At 37.3% G+C, this 23,884-nt stretch overlaps 1 protein-coding gene across 6 annotated transcripts in view; it reads right to left on the reverse strand.

Annotated features, from left to right (window-relative positions):
* LOC105468430 (glutamate ionotropic receptor AMPA type subunit 3) overlaps positions 1-23,884 on the reverse strand; it is a 322,135-nt gene that overhangs the window by 56,451 nt on the left and 241,800 nt on the right. For all 6 annotated transcript variants that reach the window (XR_011618481.1, XM_011718571.2, XM_011718567.2 and 3 more), the window contains 2 exons: positions 18,210-18,586; positions 7,859-8,057 (listed from right to left, as the gene is read on the reverse strand). Coding sequence is in view for 5 of the 6 variants with exons in the window: in XM_011718571.2 (XP_011716873.1) it covers positions 7,859-8,057; positions 18,210-18,586 (576 nt within the window). In the remaining variant the exon portion in view is untranslated. The remainder of the gene's footprint in view (positions 1-7,858; positions 8,058-18,209; positions 18,587-23,884) is intronic.

Below are 23,884 nucleotides of genomic sequence, written 5' to 3' on the forward strand. Positions count from 1 at the left end.
AGACACCTTCATACTTTTAACGAGCTTTTGTGATATTAGCCTCTCACCAACCCCATAAGGACAGTAGAGCAAGGAATATTCTCCCTGATAAATGAAGAAACTGAGATCAAATATTCATTACCCAAAGAAAAACAAGAAAGTCATCAGTGGATGTGGAACTAGAAACAATTTTCATCTTTCTCTTGTTCTTTCTAGTTTCATCCACACACATGACATAACCCTTAGCATGTCAGAAACTATAACAAGCTGTGTAATAACAGAGGTTTGCTGCATTTATGGCATTCACTCTAGCTTTATAGATGTCTTTCTTTGCCTTCTTATCTTGGAACCCTTTGAAGTTGTCAGAGCATGGGAAATGTCTTTTAAAAGTAGGCATAGATTTCCTTTTCTAATTGATCCATAAAGGGGAATAAAAACATAGATCAACCAGTAGATGATACAGATGCCTTAACATGTGCTGCATTAGAGACTCAGAGCAGCAGGATCCTGGTGCTGCCTTTTCTCCATTGAGCTGAGTGGCGTTCAGCAAATCACAATGTCAGGTACTTCATTTGTCTCCTCTATGAAACAGGTGTAATGGTACTTGTTCTGGCTGCCCCAGGATTGTTGTGTGGATTATGTGGTAATGTATGTGAATGTGTGTTGAAAATTAATGGTCCACTAGATTGTGAGCTCCAAGAAGGCAGAGGCCATTTCTATTTTATTCATAAACTAGCTGATCTTCCTACTGAGGTTACAGGGAATCATTAACCCTGCTGCTAAGTCATCATGGAGCATACCCATAGATTGGCCCATGCTGGGAAGTAGCTCCATAGAAATAAACACTATCAGCTTCCCTGGAGGGAAAATCATCTAGCTATGTGAGATACCCAGATTTTAAGTTAATCTATCTCCAAACATGGTGAAAAAGCCTGTCTAGGTATTTTCAGGTACTTTGGCAAAAGAGAGGAATTTAATTTTGTTTATAAGATGTATGATCGTCAGTGCTTAGCATGAAGCTTGGCTCAAAAGTTACTGAAAGACTGCTGAATAAACAATGGAATATCAGGCATATTATTAGCTTGTCTTTATTGCTAAATGTTTTCCTTTCTCTTGGAAGCAGATATTAGATGTGTTTTCAGTTGTGTGCACAGTTGTCAGGTCAACCTCTACTTTTTTGGAGATTGTCCTTTCCAGACAGCCTGAGACTTGCCTGAAAGGAAGAGCTATGGAGTCACAGATTCCTAGCTGCTGGGAAAAGCTAACGGTGGTCTCATTGCATGTTTCCCTTTTCCAGAGGCCTTTTTGGCCTGGCGTCAGCATCCTCACTTGTGGCTGTTGCTCTGTCTCCAGTCTTGACCTATAAGGTCTATGGTTCTTGCTGTATATTATATAACATAGGAAAGTAAGACTTTAAAAAAAATAAGCATCAAAACAGCCATGTCAAAATTGAAAGACAGTTTTCTTTTTTTAAAACTGCCAAGTAGTATGTACAGCAGATGTTCCTGACCTGCTACCCTTAGTATTAACTCATCTGTTGCTGTTGCTGTTATGTGTTCCCCTAGTGCATGGTTTGGCTGTGTCCTCAAACATTTCGTCACATTATATGTGTCTTCAAACAAATAAAATTTGGCTGTAGTTTTCCAGGTATATTGTCTGTTAAGATCTTAAATTCACCATGGTGTTTGGTGAGAAAAATTTTTAACAAAAGATTTTTACATTTTGATGTGTTTCCTAAGGCAAGGGGATGGATTAAGTTGTCAGGGAGGTCTGTTGCGTACATAGCTCAGTTATAATAAAGCTTAAAGATTAATGGTTGATTTTCCAGATTATGTCAAAATGTCAGCATACTCTGCATAGGTGCACTTGTGGAAAGATTTTTCTCCCTTCCTGCATATACTTCAAAAGCCCCGTTATAGATAACCAATAAATATTGAAGAAATGTAGACCCAGTTGAAAATGCTTTGTGTGTGTGTGTGGCTGTGAATGTGGAAGCAGAATCTAAATGCTATTAGCAGGGACTACTTTTCAAATCAGCATGGAAGAACCCCTCCTTTTGCTGCCTGTGCTTAAAAAAATTAAAAATTATAATGACAAAGACAATAATCAAAGAGTCTTGTGTTGAGACAAAATATTCTTCATGAGTAATTCAGCTGTGCTTCACAGGGCTTACAACGCCTGTAACTCACGAGATAGGACAGTCCCCTTGTGGTCTCCTAATAAAGTTCAATTCTTCTGCCTTGCCTAGGGCACTGGAGCAAGTTGCCACTCTCTCTACTCCTCTTCTTTTATATTTACTTTCTTAAAGAGGTTTAAATTAATGTTAAACACTTCATTTTTTAAAAAGAATTCCTTTTATCCCCCAAACTATCTGTAATGGGGATATGGCCAAATATCTGGAAAAGAAATCTGGCATCTGGCATTGGGGTAAGACTCAAAGACCTCATCAGCTAACTGATCAAAACTAATACAAAAAGAGACAATTGACTTCTTATATGTGATATATAAGTTGTATATCAGTACGTTCTTAGAATAAATAAAGTATTTGTCTTAAGTCCTAAAATAATCACTGTAGTTATGCAGGCTCTGATATAGTGAAATAAGAGATATGATAGAGATAATGCAACTCTCTCCTTGGCAAATACTCTAATGACAGTTTTATAAAATTATCCTTTGAACTTATTGCCTTCATTGACATTACGGTGCCTCATTCTGGTCTGGTGCCTTATTTCTTATTTTAATATGTGTCTTTATGCCCTATATACATGGAATTAAAACAGTACCATTTCCCCATCAACTGTCCAAACATATCAAATTGACATGGATTTAAATTTTTTGGGATTCTAGAATTACTGCCTATTTCCAGAAGAGAGCAGTTAAGTTCTCATAAAACCTTCTACCAGCATGGTAAATGATCTCCACATAAAATCCGAAAGTTTTGAGATTATCTCATCTCTGTTATGATGATTTCTGCAAGGTTTCTGGGTGTGGTATACATCTCATAAAAGAATGCACTATACAAGTCAGCCTCCAGACCTGGCCATTTTCCAAAAGTTTGCTTGTTTCAGAAAGGGTGGCATTTTCCCCCATGTTTCTGCCCTGTGTAGGTAAGGGAGGAAGCTGAGTTTAGTGGTTAGTGCAATAGGCTGAGTCAGCAAGTTTAGTTTCTTATTGTTGATGTGATTTGGTGAAAACCTTTGTCAAACCAACTCTGTCTAAATGATAAAAGAAGTCTTTGTTCTCTTATATGTAACTTTTGTAAACTTCATTGTGACTAGTGTCTTCATTGGTACTGTTCTGAAACTCTGAAATATCTCTCTGGGGTTTTTCTGCCTTGTGTTCTTTCAGAGAATCATGAAACCAAGAAGCGGCAAAGCAAGAAACAAATTAAACCAAATACCACGGCCTCAGCAGCCTACGCACACAGGTACATGCACAGGCATATCACAGGTTATACACGACCTGTCAGGGCCATTCACTCAGGTGTGAATAAGAAAGAAGGCCTCTGGAGTTGTGCCCAGATAAACACAAGAGCCTTGCATAAAGTTCAACAAATGAGAAAGAAAAATTGTCCATTATGGTATAAATAAAATATTGGACCTTTAACTTTTCCATTAGGATTAACTTTAGAACAAACGTCTCCTCTTCTTCCACCATCAGACATTTAATGTAAAAAGGGGAAAAATGTGATTCCTGTTAAAGTGCCTATTGGGGGCAAAATATTTTGTGGGGTAGAATTTTCCTTAGCCAGGTGCCTACTACATTCTGTAACTTTGTTAAGCCAGCTTTGTCTGCAGCTGGGCATTACATGGCTTATGTCACATCACAGGCTAAGTACTTTAAGGGATTTAACTGAAGGATAAATATTTAAAAACATTTTAAAATAATTCTATTACATCAATGGAAAATAATGTTTATTGAACCACGATGAACAACACCAAGATATTTTCAAAAGGTTAAACATTTATCAAGAGGAAATTGATAAAGGAAATAATAGAGTTGAAGTAAAGTTAAATACTATGAAGTAAAAAAAGAAGTGAATCTATACTTATTTGAGTTTTAAAAAACAAACAAATAATGGCAAGAGAATACTGTGTTATATGATTCCATGTATAAACTGTTTTGGGTGTTTATGCATATAAATGTATAAATAATTATTTGAATGCATCTTAATAAAATATTAATATCAATTTTCACAAAACAGAAATCCAGCATCCTAGTTATTTTCTAATACTTTTAAAGGTCTGCAGGCAGAAAGAACTTTGGAATTACTTTTTCTTCCAGTTCCACCTTTTAACATGAATCTGTATCAGGTTAAATTTCCAAAACCTAGTGGAGAATGATCATTTCGGTGCAGCTTTCCAAATCATTGTAGCATTTCTCTGGGCAACAACAATAAAGCTGTCCACTTGTGTTTTTGGCATATGTGCTTCTACCTCTGGTTGAGATATATGGTTATATCCCAAGAGCTTTCCTTAGAGCTGCTGTCTAAGGAAATCAGTTTTCAAATCAAGAGAGTTAATAGTAATATTCCAGATGTCTCTTCTAGCAGCATGCATTTTGCTCCCTGCCTTTCCTGATGGAAGAGGTCCCTCTGTTCCACTGATTATGGGATTGTAAGATGACAGCTAGGGAAAGCTCAGAAAAATGAGAGAAACAAATGAATCACTTAAAAATACCATCATTTTAATGGCAGCCTTACTCAGGACAAGTAAAAATGTCTGCAGGGCAATTAGAAAAGAATTTTATTTTATTTCTTCCTATCTCTTAGTAGAAGGACTAGAGGGCTGGCCCCAGGCTGTCTTATGTTATTACAACTTGGTCCCCGTAGTATTAGTATAGAGTGAGCTTGGGAAGAAATTAGTTCATATTATGTTTGTAAATGTTGCGTGTGATCTTGTTTCATCCTCTGAAGTTCATAAGGCAGGCTATCAGAGATGCGCAATGTGTGTGTGTGTGTGTGTTACTATTTTTTTTTGTTTGTTGTTTTTGAGATGGAATCTCACTCTGTCACCAGGCTGTAGTGCTGTGGCACGATCTCGGCTCACTGCAACCTCTGATTCCCTGGTTCAAGCGATTCTCCTGCCTCAGCCTCCCGAGTAGCTGGAATTATAGGCATGCACCACCACACCCAGCTAATTTTTGTATTTTTAGTAGAGATGGGGTTTCACCATGTTGGCCAGGCTGGTCTCAATCTCCTGACCTCGTGATCCGCCAGCCTCGGCCTCCCAAAGTGCTGGGACTACAGGCGTGAGCCACTACACCCAGCCAGAAGTTAGTTTTTAAAATTGCCTTTATGACTTGACGTCACTGAAGATTGAAGGGGAAGTGACACGACTGTGGCAGTCAAGTCCCTAAATAAAGAATGATGTGCTCTTGCTGGCTGGCATCTTTGCCCCATTGGATTTAAATGGCTTGGAGACCAATTGGCCGCCGGCCCCACAACCCTGTATTGTACGAATATCAAGGGTAGCCTTTGTTGGGTCTAGATAACATTTTCAGTATAAGCAGGTTAAAGAAGTTGATTTTTCTATGCTGCTTTTATAGTTCCACTTTTAGATAATCAACATTTGTGTGCTACCCTGAAGAACCACCTCACCAAGTCCTTAATGATGCCACCAGTGACCATTTGGGGAAACAGAAAAAGTGGCATGCCAGAACTAGAAAATGATTTGTACTTCCTTATGCTTAGAAATATCCAGTTCCCTGTCTAATCAGATTTTCAAAACAACTCAATTTCCATACAAATTACTCATTGGCTAGGAATTGATAAGCATTAGAAACCACAAACCAATCAGAATGTGGCAATAGCTTTGCTCAGAATTAAATGTTGATTCAAATCAGCTCTGGTAATATGACGCCCTTTAATGAAATCATCATTGAATGATTTAGTAGATGCTTTCCTAGTTTTTGAGAAAGACACAAAATAAGTGGGAGATGGGATCTGGGCATGGGGGCAATGAATATTTGGTCACACTTTCTGCCTCTGTGCTAATAAATCTCTTCATCTTTTCAGAGAGCCTCCTTTTGCCTGCAATATGGATGAATGGCCTTTGAAAGTCTAATGGGGATTGATGCCATTTATTGATTACCGTTTAAAGCACAACTTTCTAATCTCTAATTGTTTTTGAAAGAAAAATGCTTTCCAGTGGAACAAGTATCTCTTATCTGAGGGTCCAAGTCTGGTGTCTTGATGTCCTAAGTGGTTTATTACTTCATATAGAAACTTCTGGTGTCTTGATATCCAAAGTGGTTAATTACTTCATATAGAAACTTCTGGTGTCTTGATAGCCTAAGTGGTTAATTACCTCATATAGAAACTTCATGCCTATTGGGATGGTGATCATAAGCTCTGTTGAAGGTTGATATCAAACCAGATTTCCATGGAACTGATTATGTGTTGACTACTCATCAGATGGAAATCCCTGGCTTCTAGCCCTGATAAATGTGATTTCATGGGGGCAGGAAATTGTTTCTAAATAAGCTTATGGGACTGCCATAGTTGTGAGGGTCAAGGCCAGATTAGTTCCAGAGGGTCTTCATGTCATTTTGATGCTCCCAACATTGGACCCTTCTTCCCAGTTGGCGATTATGATCTGCTCAGTAAACAGGTGGTAGAGGTGAGATATGGATATTTTGAATCAATGAGAATTCTTGAAAGGGTCCCAGGACTAATACATTCTCTTTCAGGGAGTGAAAACTGTTTGTGGTTAATTGCTATAATGTCAAGAAACACACTCTTCCTGGTTTACTGTGAAGTAATTGGACAAATCTCATGACAATACATGTAGAAATTATTTCTTATTGATTATTTAAAAAAGCAGGTTTAGAACCACCATCTGTTTACTCTGGGCCTTTGAGGAAAAATCAGCAATTATATCTGTCATCGAATAACTTGATTATTGGTTGAAGAGAGTGACTAACTACTCCACCTACTACCCAAGTGGCTTCTGGATCATTGCTACAACTAGTTACTGTGGTTACAGTAGCAGGCAGTAGTAATATTATAGAATGTGTCCATTTTCTAATCCAAATCAGCATGTTTTTCTTGTTGGGGTAACTGAAAAAACATTTTAGTTCTTAAAAACTCTACTAGTATTCTTCCTTAATAGTCCTGTTACCACAGAACAAAGATCTTGATGGTTTATGTAAAAGTGGTTTGTCCCTCGTATTATCCTTCTGTTATTTCCTCCTTTCATCTTTCCTCTTGACAGACTTTACATAGCTTTATTAACTTTTGCTAGTGAAAAATTTACTGTTTCCCCAATAAGATTTTGCTTATGAGGAGCAGAGGGAATAAGTCTACCCAAGACATTAAAACAATTATCAGCTGTCCTGAAAATGAAATTATCACCATATACACAAATACTTGATACAATTGTAATACATCTCAATAGACAACCAACATTTAAAAGAGAATATATAATTTCTTATAGTCCATTACTCCTCAGAGTCTTACAGTCAATTGCCTAACTTCTGTGAACCTCTGAGACATAAAAACACTGCTTTTGTAAAAGCTAGAAAGCAGAATAAATATTGTTTAGTTAAATCCCCTCATTATTCAAGTGAGGGGCCTGAAGCTGGTAGAAGTTAAATGGCTTGCCCAAGGACAAACAATCACTTTGTGGCAGGGTTGGGATTCAAACCTGGTAGTCCAAACTCAGTGCCCTCGACATGCAACTTGTTATGTCTTACTCAAGTCTTGGTTCTAAATGACAATGAAGTAGATCACCAACCAAGCAGCCCAGTATTTAAGATGCTCTCCTTTGATAACATTCCTACTTCTTCCCAACTCTCCCTTAAAAGCACTGTGAACTTGCCTTTGTGAGAAGATGATAAAATAAAAATCAGCAGGCTCAATTAACTGCAAAGCACTTACTCTGAAAAATTCTTTTGTTGAACCAGAGTCCAGGGTCCCATATGCAATTTCAGTCTGTTTAGCTAAGTCTTCAGCACTCTCTATAGGAGAAACCATCCTCTCCACAGTCAGGAAAGCAGCGAGATTGGCAGTATAGGAAGAAATTATGATCAGGGTGAAGAACCACCAAACCCCTCCAACAATGCGCCCGGAGAGTGATCTATAAAACAAAACAAAAACAAATCCAGACCCAGAGGGGCCAGATCTAAGTTTAAAAAATCCTTGTCTTTATTTCTGGAAAGAGGAGTGGCTTAAGTATAGCTGATGAAGGAGCGAAATAGATGATGTAAGGGAATTAAAACATTAAACAAAGGTCACATGTTAACAACAATACCCCATGTCATGATGGCATATCATGATGGTGCATGCATAATACTCATCAGGCCTATACACATTTCAAAGCAGGATTTTCTTTTTAAAAAATGAGGTGGGGTCTCTCTATGTTGCCCAGACTGGACTTGAACTCCTGGACTCTAGCTATCTTCCAGCTTCAGCCTCCTGAATAGCTGGGACTGCAAGTGTACTCCCAGCAGGATTTTTCCTTTTAATTACAGGAAAGAATATATATATATATATATATATATATTTTTTTTTTTTACCATCTCCTGCTTCCATAGGTAATAATTTAACTTACTGAGTTCTCTTCCTGTGAACTTTGCTGGGCACACCTGTAGAAGCAAGTGGTTTTCAGCCTGGGCTGCACATTAAAATCACCTAGAATCTTAAAAAAAAACTCATGCCCAGGCCCACCAATTAAATCAGAACTTGGGAGGTAGGACGCAGACATTTAGATTTTTAAAAGCTCACCACGTGATTACAAAGCACAACCAAGGTTGAAAACCACTGCTATAAGGTAATGTCATGAGAGAAACATAGTCGAAAACCTCTTCTCACTTGAAGATAAATGGGTAGGTGCTGGAAAATGAGCACTATTCACTTTGAGTTTAATAAATTTAACAAAGACATTGCCATTTTGTGGAGTTGATCACCCAAGAGGCAAGGAGCTAGACGATAATATTTATTATCATCTTCATATAAATAGCTGTTGGGGTCCAGGAGATTAGAAACTTTCTCCTTTGACAACTAAGCCTTAACCACACAAGGCAGACTCCAAGTGAAGTAGGAAACTACCTGTATAGTCGGACTAGAGGCATTAAAAGGCTTGCTTCCTCCACACCCCTCTCCACCCCTACGCACAGAAAATGAAAACAAAATCATCTTCCTGGTCTGATGGAGAAATTCTGTTGGAATCACCCTCTGTGTTGTTTTCAGGAGGCTTGGTCAAAACGTAACACATTACTTCAACAGCACCCACTGTTTATTCAGTTAGTAGGGAACGGGAAAGTAAGTTTTAATAAGGTGAAATTTTTGTTCTTAAATGTTACTGTGCATCAACGTTACCTGAGGTGTTTGTTAAAATGCAGATTCAGAATAGCTGAATGCCCAAGAATCTGCACTTCTTAAGCATCACAGGTGATTCTGCTGCAAGTGGTCTGCAGACCAAACCGAGAAACATTGTTCTTCTACATCAGTGATTCTCAGTTCTGCCTGCATATCAATATCATCTAGGGAGCTTCAGTCAAAACATGTCTAAACAAAAAGACAAAAAACCTTGCCTAGGCTTCATCCAAGATCAATTAAATCCTAACCCTGGGGGTTGGGACTAAGCAGTAGCAGTTTATAACACTCTCGAGGTGCAGACAGCGTTGCAAGTTTGGTCCTACATCATGAGTGTTCCTCAGAGACAGGGACCATAGGAAGTTATTGGACAGTGTGAGGGAATTGAATGCTCAGTGATGGGTAATGGCTTGTATTCAGGAAACTTCATCTCTTTCACAGTGTTGCTGAAGGCTGGCTCTGTCTGCAGAAATGAAAATCTGCTCCCTAGGTTTTATAAAACATTGCCACATCATCCTTAGGATAATTCTGCTGTGTGGCAGAGCTCCATCCTAGTTATGCTATGTTCTCCCATGCCCAGAAAAGCTCACAGGAAGAGAACCCACTCTGTCATAAAGTCAAGAATAGGCGTAGGAGCCTGGCATATCTCTAGGCTCTGTGGGAAGAGGGTAGTTCTGGGCTGAGAGCCGGCAAATCAAGCTCTTCTCTGTCTGTACCAGCATTTCACCACTTTGAAGCAAATTTAAATTCCTGTGTCCCAAGATAACCTTTCTCTGGCCTCTGGAAAACTCAGTTGTTTTAGATGCTACACTCTGATTGAATAATTTTGGCAGGTATTTTGATAAATATTTATTATTGGTTAACTATAACAAACTGACTTGATTTTTTAAAAATCTGCAGTTCCTGTTGGTCCCTGGATTCCTAAGACAACCCTTATTTATTTCCTGAGCATGATCACTTTTAGCTTTTTGAATTTGAAAATCTGCTTTGCAGCAGATTTTTCTAACAGTTACACTATCTCAGGATTTCATCTGGGAACATTTCTCTTTTAACCAGAAGTAAAAACATCTGGATGAATCACAGAAGAATGTGTCACACTTCTGAATGTTAAAAGTATACAGAGTGTTTTGATTATGCATTTATACCTTTCAGAGTCTTTCTTCATTGTTGCTACATACATTTAATTTATTCTGAACTGATCTGACTCTAGAAATAATTTTGCTATATAAAAGATTAACACTCCAAAGAAACATCCATAGTAATAGAGGAACAAAAATGATAACAATTATAGCTAATACTTACTGAGCACTTCTTGGGGGCCAGACTCTGTTCTAATTGCTTTACCTGTGCCAACTATTTTAATTCTCTATCCCTATGGTTAGGTACTATTTTAAAGATAAGCAAACAGAGGTATTTTACAGATAAAGAAACTGAGGCACAGAGAGGAGGAATAGAAAATAAAACATTTAAACTTATACACTAGGAAAGAAATACCCACATTTTTGTAATATAAAATACCTGTATTTTGTATAAGAAAATCCAAAGTGGTGTGTAAGTTATAGAAGGTACAAATTTTCTACAAATGCTGAGAAATATAGTAGCATGAAAACCAAACATATTTGTATAATTATTGTTTATTATCTGTTGTTCATTTGGGACAGAACTGTGACTGTCATTTTTATTTGGAATGATGAGGTTTTGCCAGACCAAGGAGAAAACTGACTTTGGAGTAATTCCAGAATCATAGTTTGCTATGGAAAGAGGTATATTTTGCTGTTGTGAATACTAATGGTAGTTCATACATTGTCTACTTGACAATGTGGAGAAAAATACAGTAATTTATGGAAATTACACTGTGCCATTGTATTGAGGCTAATGGACTGTGGCTGTGTCAGTCTGATCTAAAATCAAGCCTGCACATCATAATCTGGTTATTTTGGCCACTTTAGTACTGATTCAGATCATCATGTGGTTGATCTGAATGACTCAGCTGTTGGTTGTTGACATGACTGAAAATAAACCTAAATGCAAAATGGTCATTTTCGTGGCCTCTTGTCTACATGGTTATTGACTTTGGCAATTTTGTGGTTAATATCATGATATACCTATGAGCGTGGAGAATTTGGGTGATTACCCACATAGAAATGGCATAACAGTATCTGCATACCTCAGCAGAGATAGAAAAGGAGCTTCAGTGGAATCAGTATAGAATGCACAAGCTTGCATTCAACATTCTCCCCTCAAAACAGTAGTAGCTTAGACAAAAGATTTGATGGGATTTCCACCACTTTATTCCCTTGTTTAGCATAAGTGCCTCAATCCTTTCACTGAGAAAAAGTGCAGAGGAACCTACAGGGAAGAAGCTCCATAGGCATTTTTACATTTACCTTTTCTCATTAGGGAAACTATAGCCACTTAAACCCACATTTCACATGGAGGCTATATAAAAAGTGACTTATGGGTCAATTCCATCACATTTTATAAAGGATCTATTAAAATAAGACAAGACTTTATAGTTGAGTTAAAAAGACCTGTCATTTTCCAGTATCTTTCCCTCCATTAATGCAGCTACAAAATGTTTAACATTCATTTCAAATGGTTTTGTTGCACAAGACAGATTTCAAGGTTAGCATAATGAAATGGCTGTAAAATGCTGCACATTTAGTGTTTATAAAAGTGCATTATAAGAAGCGTATCATACCTTTTCAGGAAATGTAAGACGAGGCGTGAAGTTAATGAAAGTAAATTAGCAACAAGAGGAAAACAGACATATAAAAGCACTGCAAAATACGTACATCAAATAATATACAATGCTCTTGTTATCTGCAATAATAAAGAACTAGAGTTTCTGAGTTAATAATAAAATGTATTTTATGACCTCTGAAATGATAATAAAAGTGAGCTATGTGCTATAACCTTTATCTTGTAAGTAAATTTTATAATCTTCACTTTACTAGCTTTACAAGATGGAGAGCTGGGACTGAAAACTGCTTCTCTTTTGTACAAACTCTTTATCATTCCTCTTTTTCTCTTCTTTCTTCCAAAGTATGCATCATTTCTACACTCCATTTAATGCCATGTCTGTGACAGATTTTTTAAAATGTGCAGAATCAATCTTTGGTTCTTATAGTCTTCTCTGATGGGAATAAGTAACCATGTCCCAAAGACTGAAAACTACAGCTTTTAGCCAGAAAAGCCATGAAATGGTTGTAATAAAAATTCTGCTATTACCTCATTAATTTATTATCACATCACTACTACTTTGAAGTGAATGTGCAGTAAGATAAAGACAGTGGTCATACATCAGCAGAGGAAATGGTATGCTTAAAACATAGCCCAAATTACTATTGTCTTTGATCTCATTTATTTTATATCCTTCATGTCTTTTATTATTCTGCACATACTTCACATTTTAAAGGAGGATCTACGTGTCAACTAATCTGGACAGATCCCCTGCCCTCTTCAACAAAGTACTTGATATCTTGAAAACTTAACAGGAGAGTAACACCTTTGGAAACATCTGTACACAGTTATCAGGTTCAAGTTCATCTGTTCTTTCCATTTTCTCTGTAATAATTCCCCCAACTCTCATGTCTTCAATTTGTCTAGCCCTCAGATGTCCCTGCAGCTGCACAGAAAGTCAGCAGGGGGAGCATTTGTCTGGAAGGACTTGGACTCTGGACTGCTTAGTGGTTCTATCCAAGTTTTACAAAGGAAATAAATTTCGTATTAAAAATAAAGTTACAACCTTCAGCCAATACCAGTAAGACATAGTAGAATAATACAATAAAAATATTTGCAAGAGGGGTAATCTTTAACAAAAGCAAGTTCAAGAAGGAATGTTGCTGGTTATTTCTCATCAGAGGTCAGCTCTTTGATACTAACTGGTATTTCAACTGTATTCCCAAGGAGTTTTAGGAACTAAAATGGAAATGTTATATTAGTTGTTAGTATTTGTGAAACTAGCATGATTATATGCAGCCAATTTAATAATGACAATAGCTATCATTTATTGAGAACTTACATGCCTGGCACTGTGCTTTTTATTTTACAGATGAAGAACTGAGGCTTAGCAAGATTTAGTGATTTGCCCCAGGTTACACAACTGCTAAGCAGATTGTGAATCTAGTGAGGCTAACTCCAGTGCTCATGTGCTTAACCACTATGCTTCTTCCACTGCCTGTCTTCTCCTTCCCCACAGAGGGGGAAAAAGGTTGAATTGAATCTCCTCGCACCTTCCACCGACTCCTCCTAATAAATCAGTTTGTATGTGGATAAAGCCTCAGCTTATTATATTGATTACCTTCTCTAGAGTTAGCTCAGCCTCCGGCTTCATGTAGAACAAACTTATTCCCTCTGAACAATTATGGTAGTTCAAACCTAATATTGACATAGACTCTTTAAGCTTCTAGGTAGCTGTCAATAATTTGGTGGAAATGTAATGATGCCATCAATTTTTCTCATGATGTCTTGTTTCTGATTTCCCAGTCTTTTACTTTGAGCATACACACACTCGATAATATTTTAAATGCTCACTGCCTACTTTCATTGAAAACCAGAAAAAAGGTAGAATTTCTTTAGAGGTTGAGAGAATGGAAAACAGCTCTTGTGCCTGAGCATGAGGAGAGGAATGGAACAAACAGTGTAACTTCAGGTTGGTAGTGGGAGGCAGTATAGTGGAAATAATCATACTGTTGCCTCTGAAAACCTCCATGACCTTGGATTTCATCACATCATCCTTTGGGTGGTGTTCCCTTGTCTGTGATGTGGGAAAAAGCAGCATGAAGTGGAAGGAGCATGAGTTTTGGAATTGGAGCTTGGTTTGTACTCAGGCTCTGCCATTAGTTGTGTGACTGGGCAAATTATTTAATCTGACTATCACCTTCTTCAACTTAAAAATAAGTATAATGCCCACTCTGCAGTGGTGTTTTGAGGATTAAAATCCACGTGATAATGCAGGTAAAGTGCCTACACACAGTGGAAGCTGAGGGAAGGTGGTTGTTTTTCCTCTGCCCCCAGTAGATGGAAGCAGTTGGACTAATTTATGTCTGACATTTCCTCCTGCTCTAATACTTAAATTCTGCTTTAAAATGTGGTATCATAATTTCTTGAATTGCTTCAGTTTTGAGAAAAGTCAGAGTGTATAATGCATGCTCACATTCTGGGCTTTCTGAAGAGTTTGTGTTCCAACCATGGCCATTAAACAGAAATAAAGTATACTGCTGGTGTTTGCAGTCAAGGCAACCACAAATCTTACAGTAACAACTATGTTATTATCAGAAATTTCTAAATCTGTTAATAGTTCTAGAAACACATCACAGTGATTGCTGTTATACAACTGAGCACAAACATACAATGAGTAGAGCTCTCAAGATAAGGAGGAACATGTTTCCTCTTCACTAGTATATATAAGAAATATGCTAAGAAGTATAACATTTTATTAAAAGGCTTAAAGGTATAATTTATTTTGAAGGACACACAAAAGACAGTATTGGAGGAGGGATCACCCATATGGTGGAAAACATAGAGCTCATAAAGGCAATAATTTATTACTTAAAAGTATAGTAAGAATAATACTTGTTACTCTAGGCTAGTGTTCTGTAGGTTGTGTGCCCTATTTCTGGGCTGAATTGTAACCAGAATTTTAAAAAAATGACACAATAGAAAATATCAGAGTGCATTGCACATTGTAAGGGTAAAGTATGGCGAACTTTTGGTTATATACATATGTGTATACTGAGTTGTGATGGAAAATTTACTTCTTACTGTGGGTCATGGCAAAACATTTTGAAAGCCATTGCTCTTTATGACAGTGGCTAGTGTAGTATAATAAAACATATACTTTGAAAAAAAGCACTTGATGTATCTCAGTGCCAAGGAAGAGCCACAGCTTAAATTCTACTATAAGACATTAACAAACCTGTTCAACTTGTCATTTTCAGGCCATAATCTTTAAGTTATTACTTAATGAATCAATATACATAAGTACTTCTAAAAATGAGAAGAGACTTTTTGAGTATGCAGAGTAGTATGCAGCACTCCAATGGGGATACCACAAACTTAGTTCTAAAAATTCACTTACAGCAACCAATAAGATCTTTAGCCTTAATGACTCTTTAGTATTGTCTCAACATAGATTACCAGCCATGTTAAAAATCATTCAATTATGGGATCATTCAGAAACCATAATCTCTTGAAGTGAACATTTCAAAAAATAAAGAAACTAGCAAAACAAACTCCCAGATAATACAAAAAATGACACACATTCTAAGCACAAAAGGAACAGGGAGTGAAATAATTTGGAGAATGTAATCAAGCAGATTGAGAAAAGCCAAAAAATGTGTGACTTCGATAAATGAGGCATACCCCATACAGACTCTTTTAAAAAGCTGCCAAATATGGTTACCAATTAGTTATGCTGCAAAGCTTCTTTTTAAATGTTTTATGCTCCAAGTGGATAATCTCAAAATGAAGTATGCTGTAAAAACATGGTAGGAATCTTCTGAGTGTTTATATTTCACATGAAAATCCCTAATATGTTTGTATAATTGACTCTGGTCAGTATTTGGATTAATATTCAAGTTTACCAAAACCTACAACTTTTTTGTCTCAAAATATAAAGATGTTACATTCACTTACAATGTATTATGATTAAGAATTCACCGCCATATTTGTTTAGGTTTAGACTAAGTTTGTGAGGCTCAGGACATTCATGTTCAATATTTTGCTTTTCTTAGATAAAACTTGCATACCATAAAATTCACCAATACAAGTGTATGATCAGTGATTTTAGTAAACATAGTTGTGCAACTATCATCACAATCCAATTTTAGAGCATTTTTATCACCCTTAAAAGTTCCTTCATGCTCATTTGCAGTTAATCCTTGCAGGCCTAGGACTAGGATAAGGCAAGTGAAGCAACCCCCCCACATGCAAAGTTTAAAGGGGCATCAAAATCTCATTAATCAAGATGAACAGAATTTTAGTCCAATATTTAAAAAATTAATGCATAATATCAAAATTTTAAATAAAGCTTGGATGTGATCCCTGTACTTGCTTTACTCAGGCTCGATTGCCTCACCCTAATACTGGCCCTGATTATCCCCTCTCTGCTCCCTTCAAGCCCCTGGCAACCACTAACATACTTTCTGTCTCTGTAGACTACCTATTCTGGACAAATAGAATCATACAATGTGAGATATTCAATAAATGGGATTCAAATGGCATGATATGTGGCCTTTTGCATCTGGCTTATTTCAGTTAGCATAACTTTTTTTTTTTTTGAGACAGAGTTTTGCTCTTGTTGCCCAGGCTGGAGTGCAATGGTGCAACCTTGGCTCACTGCAACCTCCGCCTCCCAGGTTCATGTGATTCTCCTGCCTCTGCCTCTCAAGTAGCTGGGATTACAGGTGCCCACCACCATGCCCAGCTAATTTTTTGCATTTTTAGTAGACACAGGGTTTCACCATGTTGGCCAGGCTGGTCTTGAACTCCTGACCTCAGGTGATCCACCTGCCTTGGCCTCCCAAAGTGCTGGGATAACAGGCATGAATCACCATGCCCGGCCCAGCATAACATTTTTAAGGTTCATCCATGTTGTAGATGTGTCAGTAGTCTGTTCTTTTTAATTGGTGAATAGTATTCCACTATATAGATATATCATATTTTGTTTATTTATTCACAAGTTGATGGACATTTGGGTTGTTTCTACTTTTTTAATATCATAAAGTTACTGTGAACATTTGTGTGTAATTTTTTGTGTGAACATGTTTTCCTTTCTCTTAGGTAAATAGCTAAGAATAGAATTGCTATGTTATATTTTAAGTATATATCTTACTTGATAAGAAACTGCCAAACTATTTTCCAATGTGGCTGTAGTATTTTGCATTCCCACTACTAGTAGATGAAAGTTCCAGTTGTTCTACATTGTCATCAGCACTTGGTATTGCCTATCTTTTTGATTGCAGCCATTCTAGAGGATGTATGGAAGCATCTCATTGTGGTTTTAATTTGCATTTCCCTCATGGCTAACAATGTTGAGTATCTTTTGTTGTGCTTATTAGCCATTTGTATATCTTCTTTGGGGAAATGTCCATTCAAATCTTTTGTTCATTAAAAAAATTGGATTGTCTTCTTTTTATTGAGTTGTAAGAGGTGTCATATATTCTGGATATAAGTCCTTTATCAGACATATGATTTACTAATGTTTTCTCCCAGTTGGTTTTTTTTTCATTTTCTTAATATGTCTTTTTAAATGCAAGGTTTTGAATTTTGATGAAGTCCAGTTTATCAAATTTTTAATGGATTGTGCTTTTTGTGTCTTATCTAAGAGCACTTTGTCTAATCCAAAGTGAAACAGATATTCTCCTATGTTTTCTTTGAGAAGTTTTATAGTTTTAACTAGAAAACTTGGATGGGATACTACAATGGATAATTGTAGGCAGTCTGAGAGCAAAACGAAAAAGGGAGGGCATTGAAAGGAGAAGGTTGGAGGGATTTAAAGAAGAGTTCTATGTTCTTTTAAATTTTGTCTGGATCCAATCTCTTGACAAATGAGAAAACACTTTAGTACAATTAATTAGGAAACCATGTCTGTTTGATCTGATGAAGATTTAGTATTTGCTTTATCTGAGTAATATTAATATTAGTGGCAATGTTGCCTTTATCCAGAGTTCAAATGTTTGTTTTAATGTATATACAATACCATAGAAATGCAAAAAAGACATTCAAAGCAACACCAATGACACACTCACTTCATGGACGTAAGCAAACACAATGGCTGGATGATAATTTGTCATTTGATGGAATGTTAAATGAAAAAAATTTGGAGTTGAGATGGATGAATACCATATGCACATGAATGGAGTATGGCCATAAAATGCAATGAGGCATTGAGTATGCCACAAAAACAAACCTTGGAGAAATATCACATCCTTGCTGCATAAAGGCACCCAAGGAAAACCAAAGACTGTTAAATATTCCAAATTCATTTGGAGGATCAGGAGGACTTTGTGGGTCACGAGGTTCTTCATTGTTGTCTTCCAAGTGCCATTCATAAGGACTGAATCTGCTGACTAGGAAAAGAACTACGCTGACTCCAATGTAAGCGAAGACAATGCACATCCAGATTTCATAAGCCAGGGGATCCAGAAATGAGAATACGCCTGGTTTTGATTTCTGAGGCTTCTTTATCATGATGGAGATGCCCAGGCTCATGAATGGTTTTGAAAAATCTATGACTTCTTCACGGACCAATGTTATAGTGAGTGGAGCAACAGCTATATCAGCTCTCTGAAAAAAAAAAAGAAAACATATATGACTTTTAGAGACAGTCTTTTAATCAGTTATTTGTTACTTAATATACTTCTTTGGTGAAAATGTCAAGTTCTAAATCTTTACAAACAATTGAATTGTCAATGCTTAGGTTAGAAAAGTGGTAGTGTTCAATGGGTTCTAAAGTGCTTTAACTTGATCGTAAATTAAAGAAAGGATGCTGGCCTTTTGTCCTCTGAGACACATTGGCTTAGAGCAACCGACTCTGCTTTCTTTTCCTAATAGTGTGTTTTTGCTACCTTATAATACAACTTGTACTGCCTTGTGACATATCACTGTTTACCTCTTGTTTTCTTATTTTAATTTTCATGTTCTTATGTCTTATCTCCCTCACTTGACTGAAAATTCTTGTGGAGCAGGCATAATATCATATACTTCTTATATCTGCTTCACTCTACACCATGAGGTGCAACACAGGGCCACAGCAGTTTAATTCTCAGGTGTTTGCTATCTTATATTATTCTTGAATTTTTTTTGAGAGTATATCTATTAAAACAGGTTTTTTGAAGGCAGAGACTCAGTCTTCTATTTTTGTATGTATCACTGCAACAGATTCTAAACTAAAGAAACTGTAGATTCCTAAAACATGAGTTGTTGATTATTGTATATGACATATGCGAACATGAAAGAATTTTGCCTGGGCAATAACAAGGGTAAAGCAGTTGTCAGAACACATATTAATTTATACAGTAAGCTATATTTTCTAGTGATAATATCAGTGTAGCACTCACATGTATTGAATCAATAAAATAAATGTCAGTAGTGCACTGCACAATTAACTCAGGCAAAGGCAGGCAACGTTTTTATATTAATCCCTTGAAAATAGGCACTAGGATTTTCTACATTTATTTCTTTTGTTTTTTTGCAATTGTTCCTTTCCAATGGTAGTAAGTCTTAGCCTGAAGCCAGGCCTTAAAATGCACACAAAGAAAAATCCTTCTGACTAAGGAAAGGCTTTTGGATGGTATATCATATATGAAGTGAAAACACCAGTTTTGATCATTTTTTTCTATGTTCAGAACAGCTATGCCTCAATACCCCTACCAAAGGGGAGAGGTAGGGAAGTCTGATATAGAGTATATTTTCAAAGAAATGAAATTTTACTCCTTTGAATTACATATGATAAACCAGTTGAGAAATACTCCTTAATTGGTTTAAGGGGAAATGCAGATGACGAACAGCTAGCTAACATTTATTGAGTGCTTATTCTATGTGAGGCACTTTGCTAAGCACATTATACTTACTATCTCATTTAATTCTCACAGTAACCTTGATGTTGGTACAATCACCATTCCTGTGTTAGAGATGGAGAAACTAAAGCACAGAGAGGCTGGGATTAGAACCCTGGTCTTCAGATTCCAGAACCCAGTTGCTTAATGAACATAATGTTCTAACTTCATAGATACTTGCAGGTTTCTACTATACACTACTTTTATCTGCAATTATCAACCTTAGCCAACCCCTCTTAGGTTCATTCCAATGCAAATTTGAGTCTTTATTCTGTGCCAAGCACTATTCTAGGTGCTAGGAATGAAGCAGTGAACAAGACAGACAAAACAGACAAAAATACTTACCTGCATGGAGGGCATCCTGCATCCTTTACATCCTAGTGGAAGTTGCAGAAAGCATGGGTTTATTGAAGCCAACTGCCTACTGATCAAATCTTCCTTGGAGGCTCAACCATTTCAAACTCATCATTTCTAAAATTAAACCCATCTATCCCCCCAAAAGTAGATTCTCCTCTGTGTCTGTGAATGATGCTTATTTCAAACTTTTCCCAGTTCCTAATCCTTATCAGTCCTATCCTTTCTGCAGATGATCTTGCCTCTTTCTTTACTGAGAAGATAGAAGCCATTTGACATAAGCTCTATCACTTTCTAAGATTTGATCAACTTATTCCATGCATTCTATATTTCTCTGTTGCTTCTTAAAACCCAGCTCTATCTACTGTCTCTTTTACATCTTTAATTTTTCCCTTCTCCATTAATCTATCCCAGTGGTTCTTAAAGTATGGGCCCTAGATTAGCAGCAAAAGAGTCACCTGGGAACTTGTTAGAAATGCCAGTTCAACAGACACATGAAAAAATGCTCATCATCACTGGTCATCAGAGAAATGCAAATCAAAACCACAATGAGATGCCATCTCTTGCCAGTTAGAATGGCGATTATTAAAAAGTCAGGAAACAACAGATGCTGGAGAGGATGTGGAGAAATAGGTACGCTTTTACACTGTTGGTGGCAGTGTAAATTAGTTCAACCATTGTGGAAGACAGTGTGGCGATTCCTCAAGGATCTAGAACTAGAAATACCATTTGACCCAGCGATTCCATTACTGGGTATATACCCGAAGGGTTATAAATCACGCTACTATAAAGACACAATGCACCCGTATGTTTATCGTGGCACTGTTCACGGTAGCAAAGACTTGAAACCAACCCAAATGTCCATCAATGATAGACTAGATTAAGAAAATGTGGCACATATACACCGTGGAACACTATGCAGCCATAAAAAAGGATGAGTTCATGTTCTTTGCAGGGAGATGGTTGAAGCTGGAAACCATCATTCTGAGCAAACTATTACAAGGACGGAAAACCAAATACCACATGTTCTCACTCATAGGTGGGAGTTGAACAATGAGAACACATGGCCACAGGTGGGGGAACACCACACCCTGGGGCTTGTAAGGGGGTGGGGGCTGGGGGAGGGATAGCATTGGGAAAAATACCTAACATAAATGACGAGTTGATGGGTGCAGCAAATCAACATGGCACATGCATACCTATGTAACAGACCTGCACATTGTGCAAATGTACCCTAGATCTTAAAGTATAATTAAAAAAAGAAATGCCAGTTCTTGGGCTCCACCCCAGAGGTATGGGATGAGAAATTGTGGAGGGATGAGACTCATGTGGCCTTCCACTTTGTTGTAATGCTTGCTATAATTTGAAAATCATTGATCTATTTTATTCACTTAAAAGCATTTTCAGGTAATCCTGTTTACTAACAAACAAAAATGAAACAGAAAACACTCCTCCCACCTTTTGATCCTGCTGCCTTCTTAACCACATTACATCTCTCCCTAACACCACCAGTATTATTGAAAAAATACAGCTTTACTGTCTTGATATCAACACCACTTTCTCCTTATACCCCTGAGACTTAATTTCCAGCCCCTCCAAATTACTGAAATTGTTTCTTGAACTATATACTTGACTACTAAATCCAAAGATCTTCCTTCAGACATTAACTGCTTGTGCGACGCCATTGGCCTTTTGCAGTATGTACCTTCTTTCCTTAGTTCTCTGTTATGAAAGACTCCAGATTCTCCTCCTACCTCCCTGAATGTTCCTTCTCTGACTTTCCTTCCTAGTTCTGCTCTCTCAATCAAGGTGCACCTCTGTACCCCAAGAGACTATTCAGAGTGCCTGTCTTAGGAGATAATCAATGAAGGTTTGTTCTTTAAGGTTCTGTCCTTCACTTTCATCCCTCAGTATTGTTACCTATGGTTTCAACTCTCATCTCATTGTGGCTAACTTCTTAATTTCCAATTCCATGTTACTAACTAGAAGGGAGCCAAAGACAAATTTTCATCTATTTTACCCTTTTGCCTGAAGCTAGACCTGGTCATAGTAAAAAAGGTTACTGAGGAGAATGAGTTGGCCAGAAAGCTAGCAGAGTTTTTTTTTTTTTTTTGGCAGAGAGAGTCTGAATCAGTTACAAAGAGTCTTGTCATGCCAAAAGAATTCACAGATAAAGCCACTTCCTCTCTTTGCCAACATGTCTGCCTCCTGCTCAGAGCATGCAAATACCCCTCTAGTATCATTTCTCACTTGATTTCATTTGAATTTAATTACTTAATTTAACCAGTATTTTTCATCTTTTAAGTCTAAAAGATAGTTCTAGGAGAAATTGTTACTTGTTTGTTTTAGAAAAAAGTAATAAGAAGGCATTCACCTAAGAAAATTATTTTGGAATGAATTTAAGGAATTTGGGCTCTTTTCTAGCAGGTACAGAAAGGAGTTTGAGAATCTTGACCCCTTTAAAAAAACTCTAACTCGGTAATTGAAGCACCTACTACATGGTAAGCACCACTAAATACTAACAAGACATGGCTAGATGGATAAAGCAGGACTTTGTGTTGTCTGAGTCCCAGGAACATTCATCAAAAGAACAGATCCCCAAAAAAGGCCATTCCTAGTTTGAAGTACTTCTGAAATCACAAAAGAGAACAGGAAGAATCTGCTCCCCTTAGGCACTTGCCTTTTATTCCCCTCAGCCTGGCATTTCCATATTTTTTTCTGGATTGTTTCTTTATAAGGAGATTTTTCAAAAAATGTGGAATTTATCTATGTTTTGGAGGGTGCTCTCCTAATCAAGAATGGCATTAAATCTGTGCTCAGTTGTACTTCATTTGATGTAGACCTGACTCCAAAAGGATAATTCCCCATGATGAACCTTAAAAAGACCTATTACAGATGGAAAAAGACAAAGGAATAGCAAAAAACTGGTGGAAGAAGGCTCAAGGACAGCTTGAGGCAGAATCTGTAGCTCCCTTTCCTTCTATTGGTAGGAGACTTAGCAACTCTTCTTTCTTGAATGTTTGGTTAGAAACCAAGCAGCAGAACTCATGTCAGCTCAGAGCCAGCCTTGGAGAAGCCCTTGCCCTCTATCACCACTATCCCCACAGGCAGTCGTTGGCCGCATGTAAGTTTTCTTTTGAAAAGTGTCTGTTCAAGTCCTTTGCCCACTTTTTTATGGGGTTGTTTTTTGTACACCAAACCCCTGTAATATGCAATTTACTTAGGTTACAAACCTGCATATGTACCCCTGAACGTAAAATAAATGTCGAAAAATGCTGTTGTGATAATTGATGATTTCAGAGCATAGGACCTGCTTGTCATAATTAGTGTGGAGCAATCATGTTATGGCAGTCCCAGGAGAGCTCAATATGTATTTTGGATGCTAGTTAGTTATATGCTCCTCCCTGTAACTAACTAACATCCAAAAATATCCATTGAGCTCTCCTGGGATTGCCATAGCAAGAAGGTAAAGGGAGTGGTCACTTTCAAGGCAACTTAAAGACTGAGGAGGCCCACACTGATGAAAAACTGAAAAAGGTAAGTCTTCAAATGGAATTCCTTTCCTAGTCTCTGCTCTTATGAAAGCCAGCTGGAGGCTGAGAGAGAGAGTGGTAAGAATTATGGATGGGGCTAGGTAGTAGGTGAAATTCTGACTCAATAATGAAGTGCCTCT

The sequence above is a fragment of the Macaca nemestrina genome, chromosome X (assembly GCF_043159975.1).
Source record: "Macaca nemestrina isolate mMacNem1 chromosome X, mMacNem.hap1, whole genome shotgun sequence".
Classification (NCBI taxonomy): domain Eukaryota; kingdom Metazoa; phylum Chordata; class Mammalia; order Primates; family Cercopithecidae; genus Macaca; species Macaca nemestrina.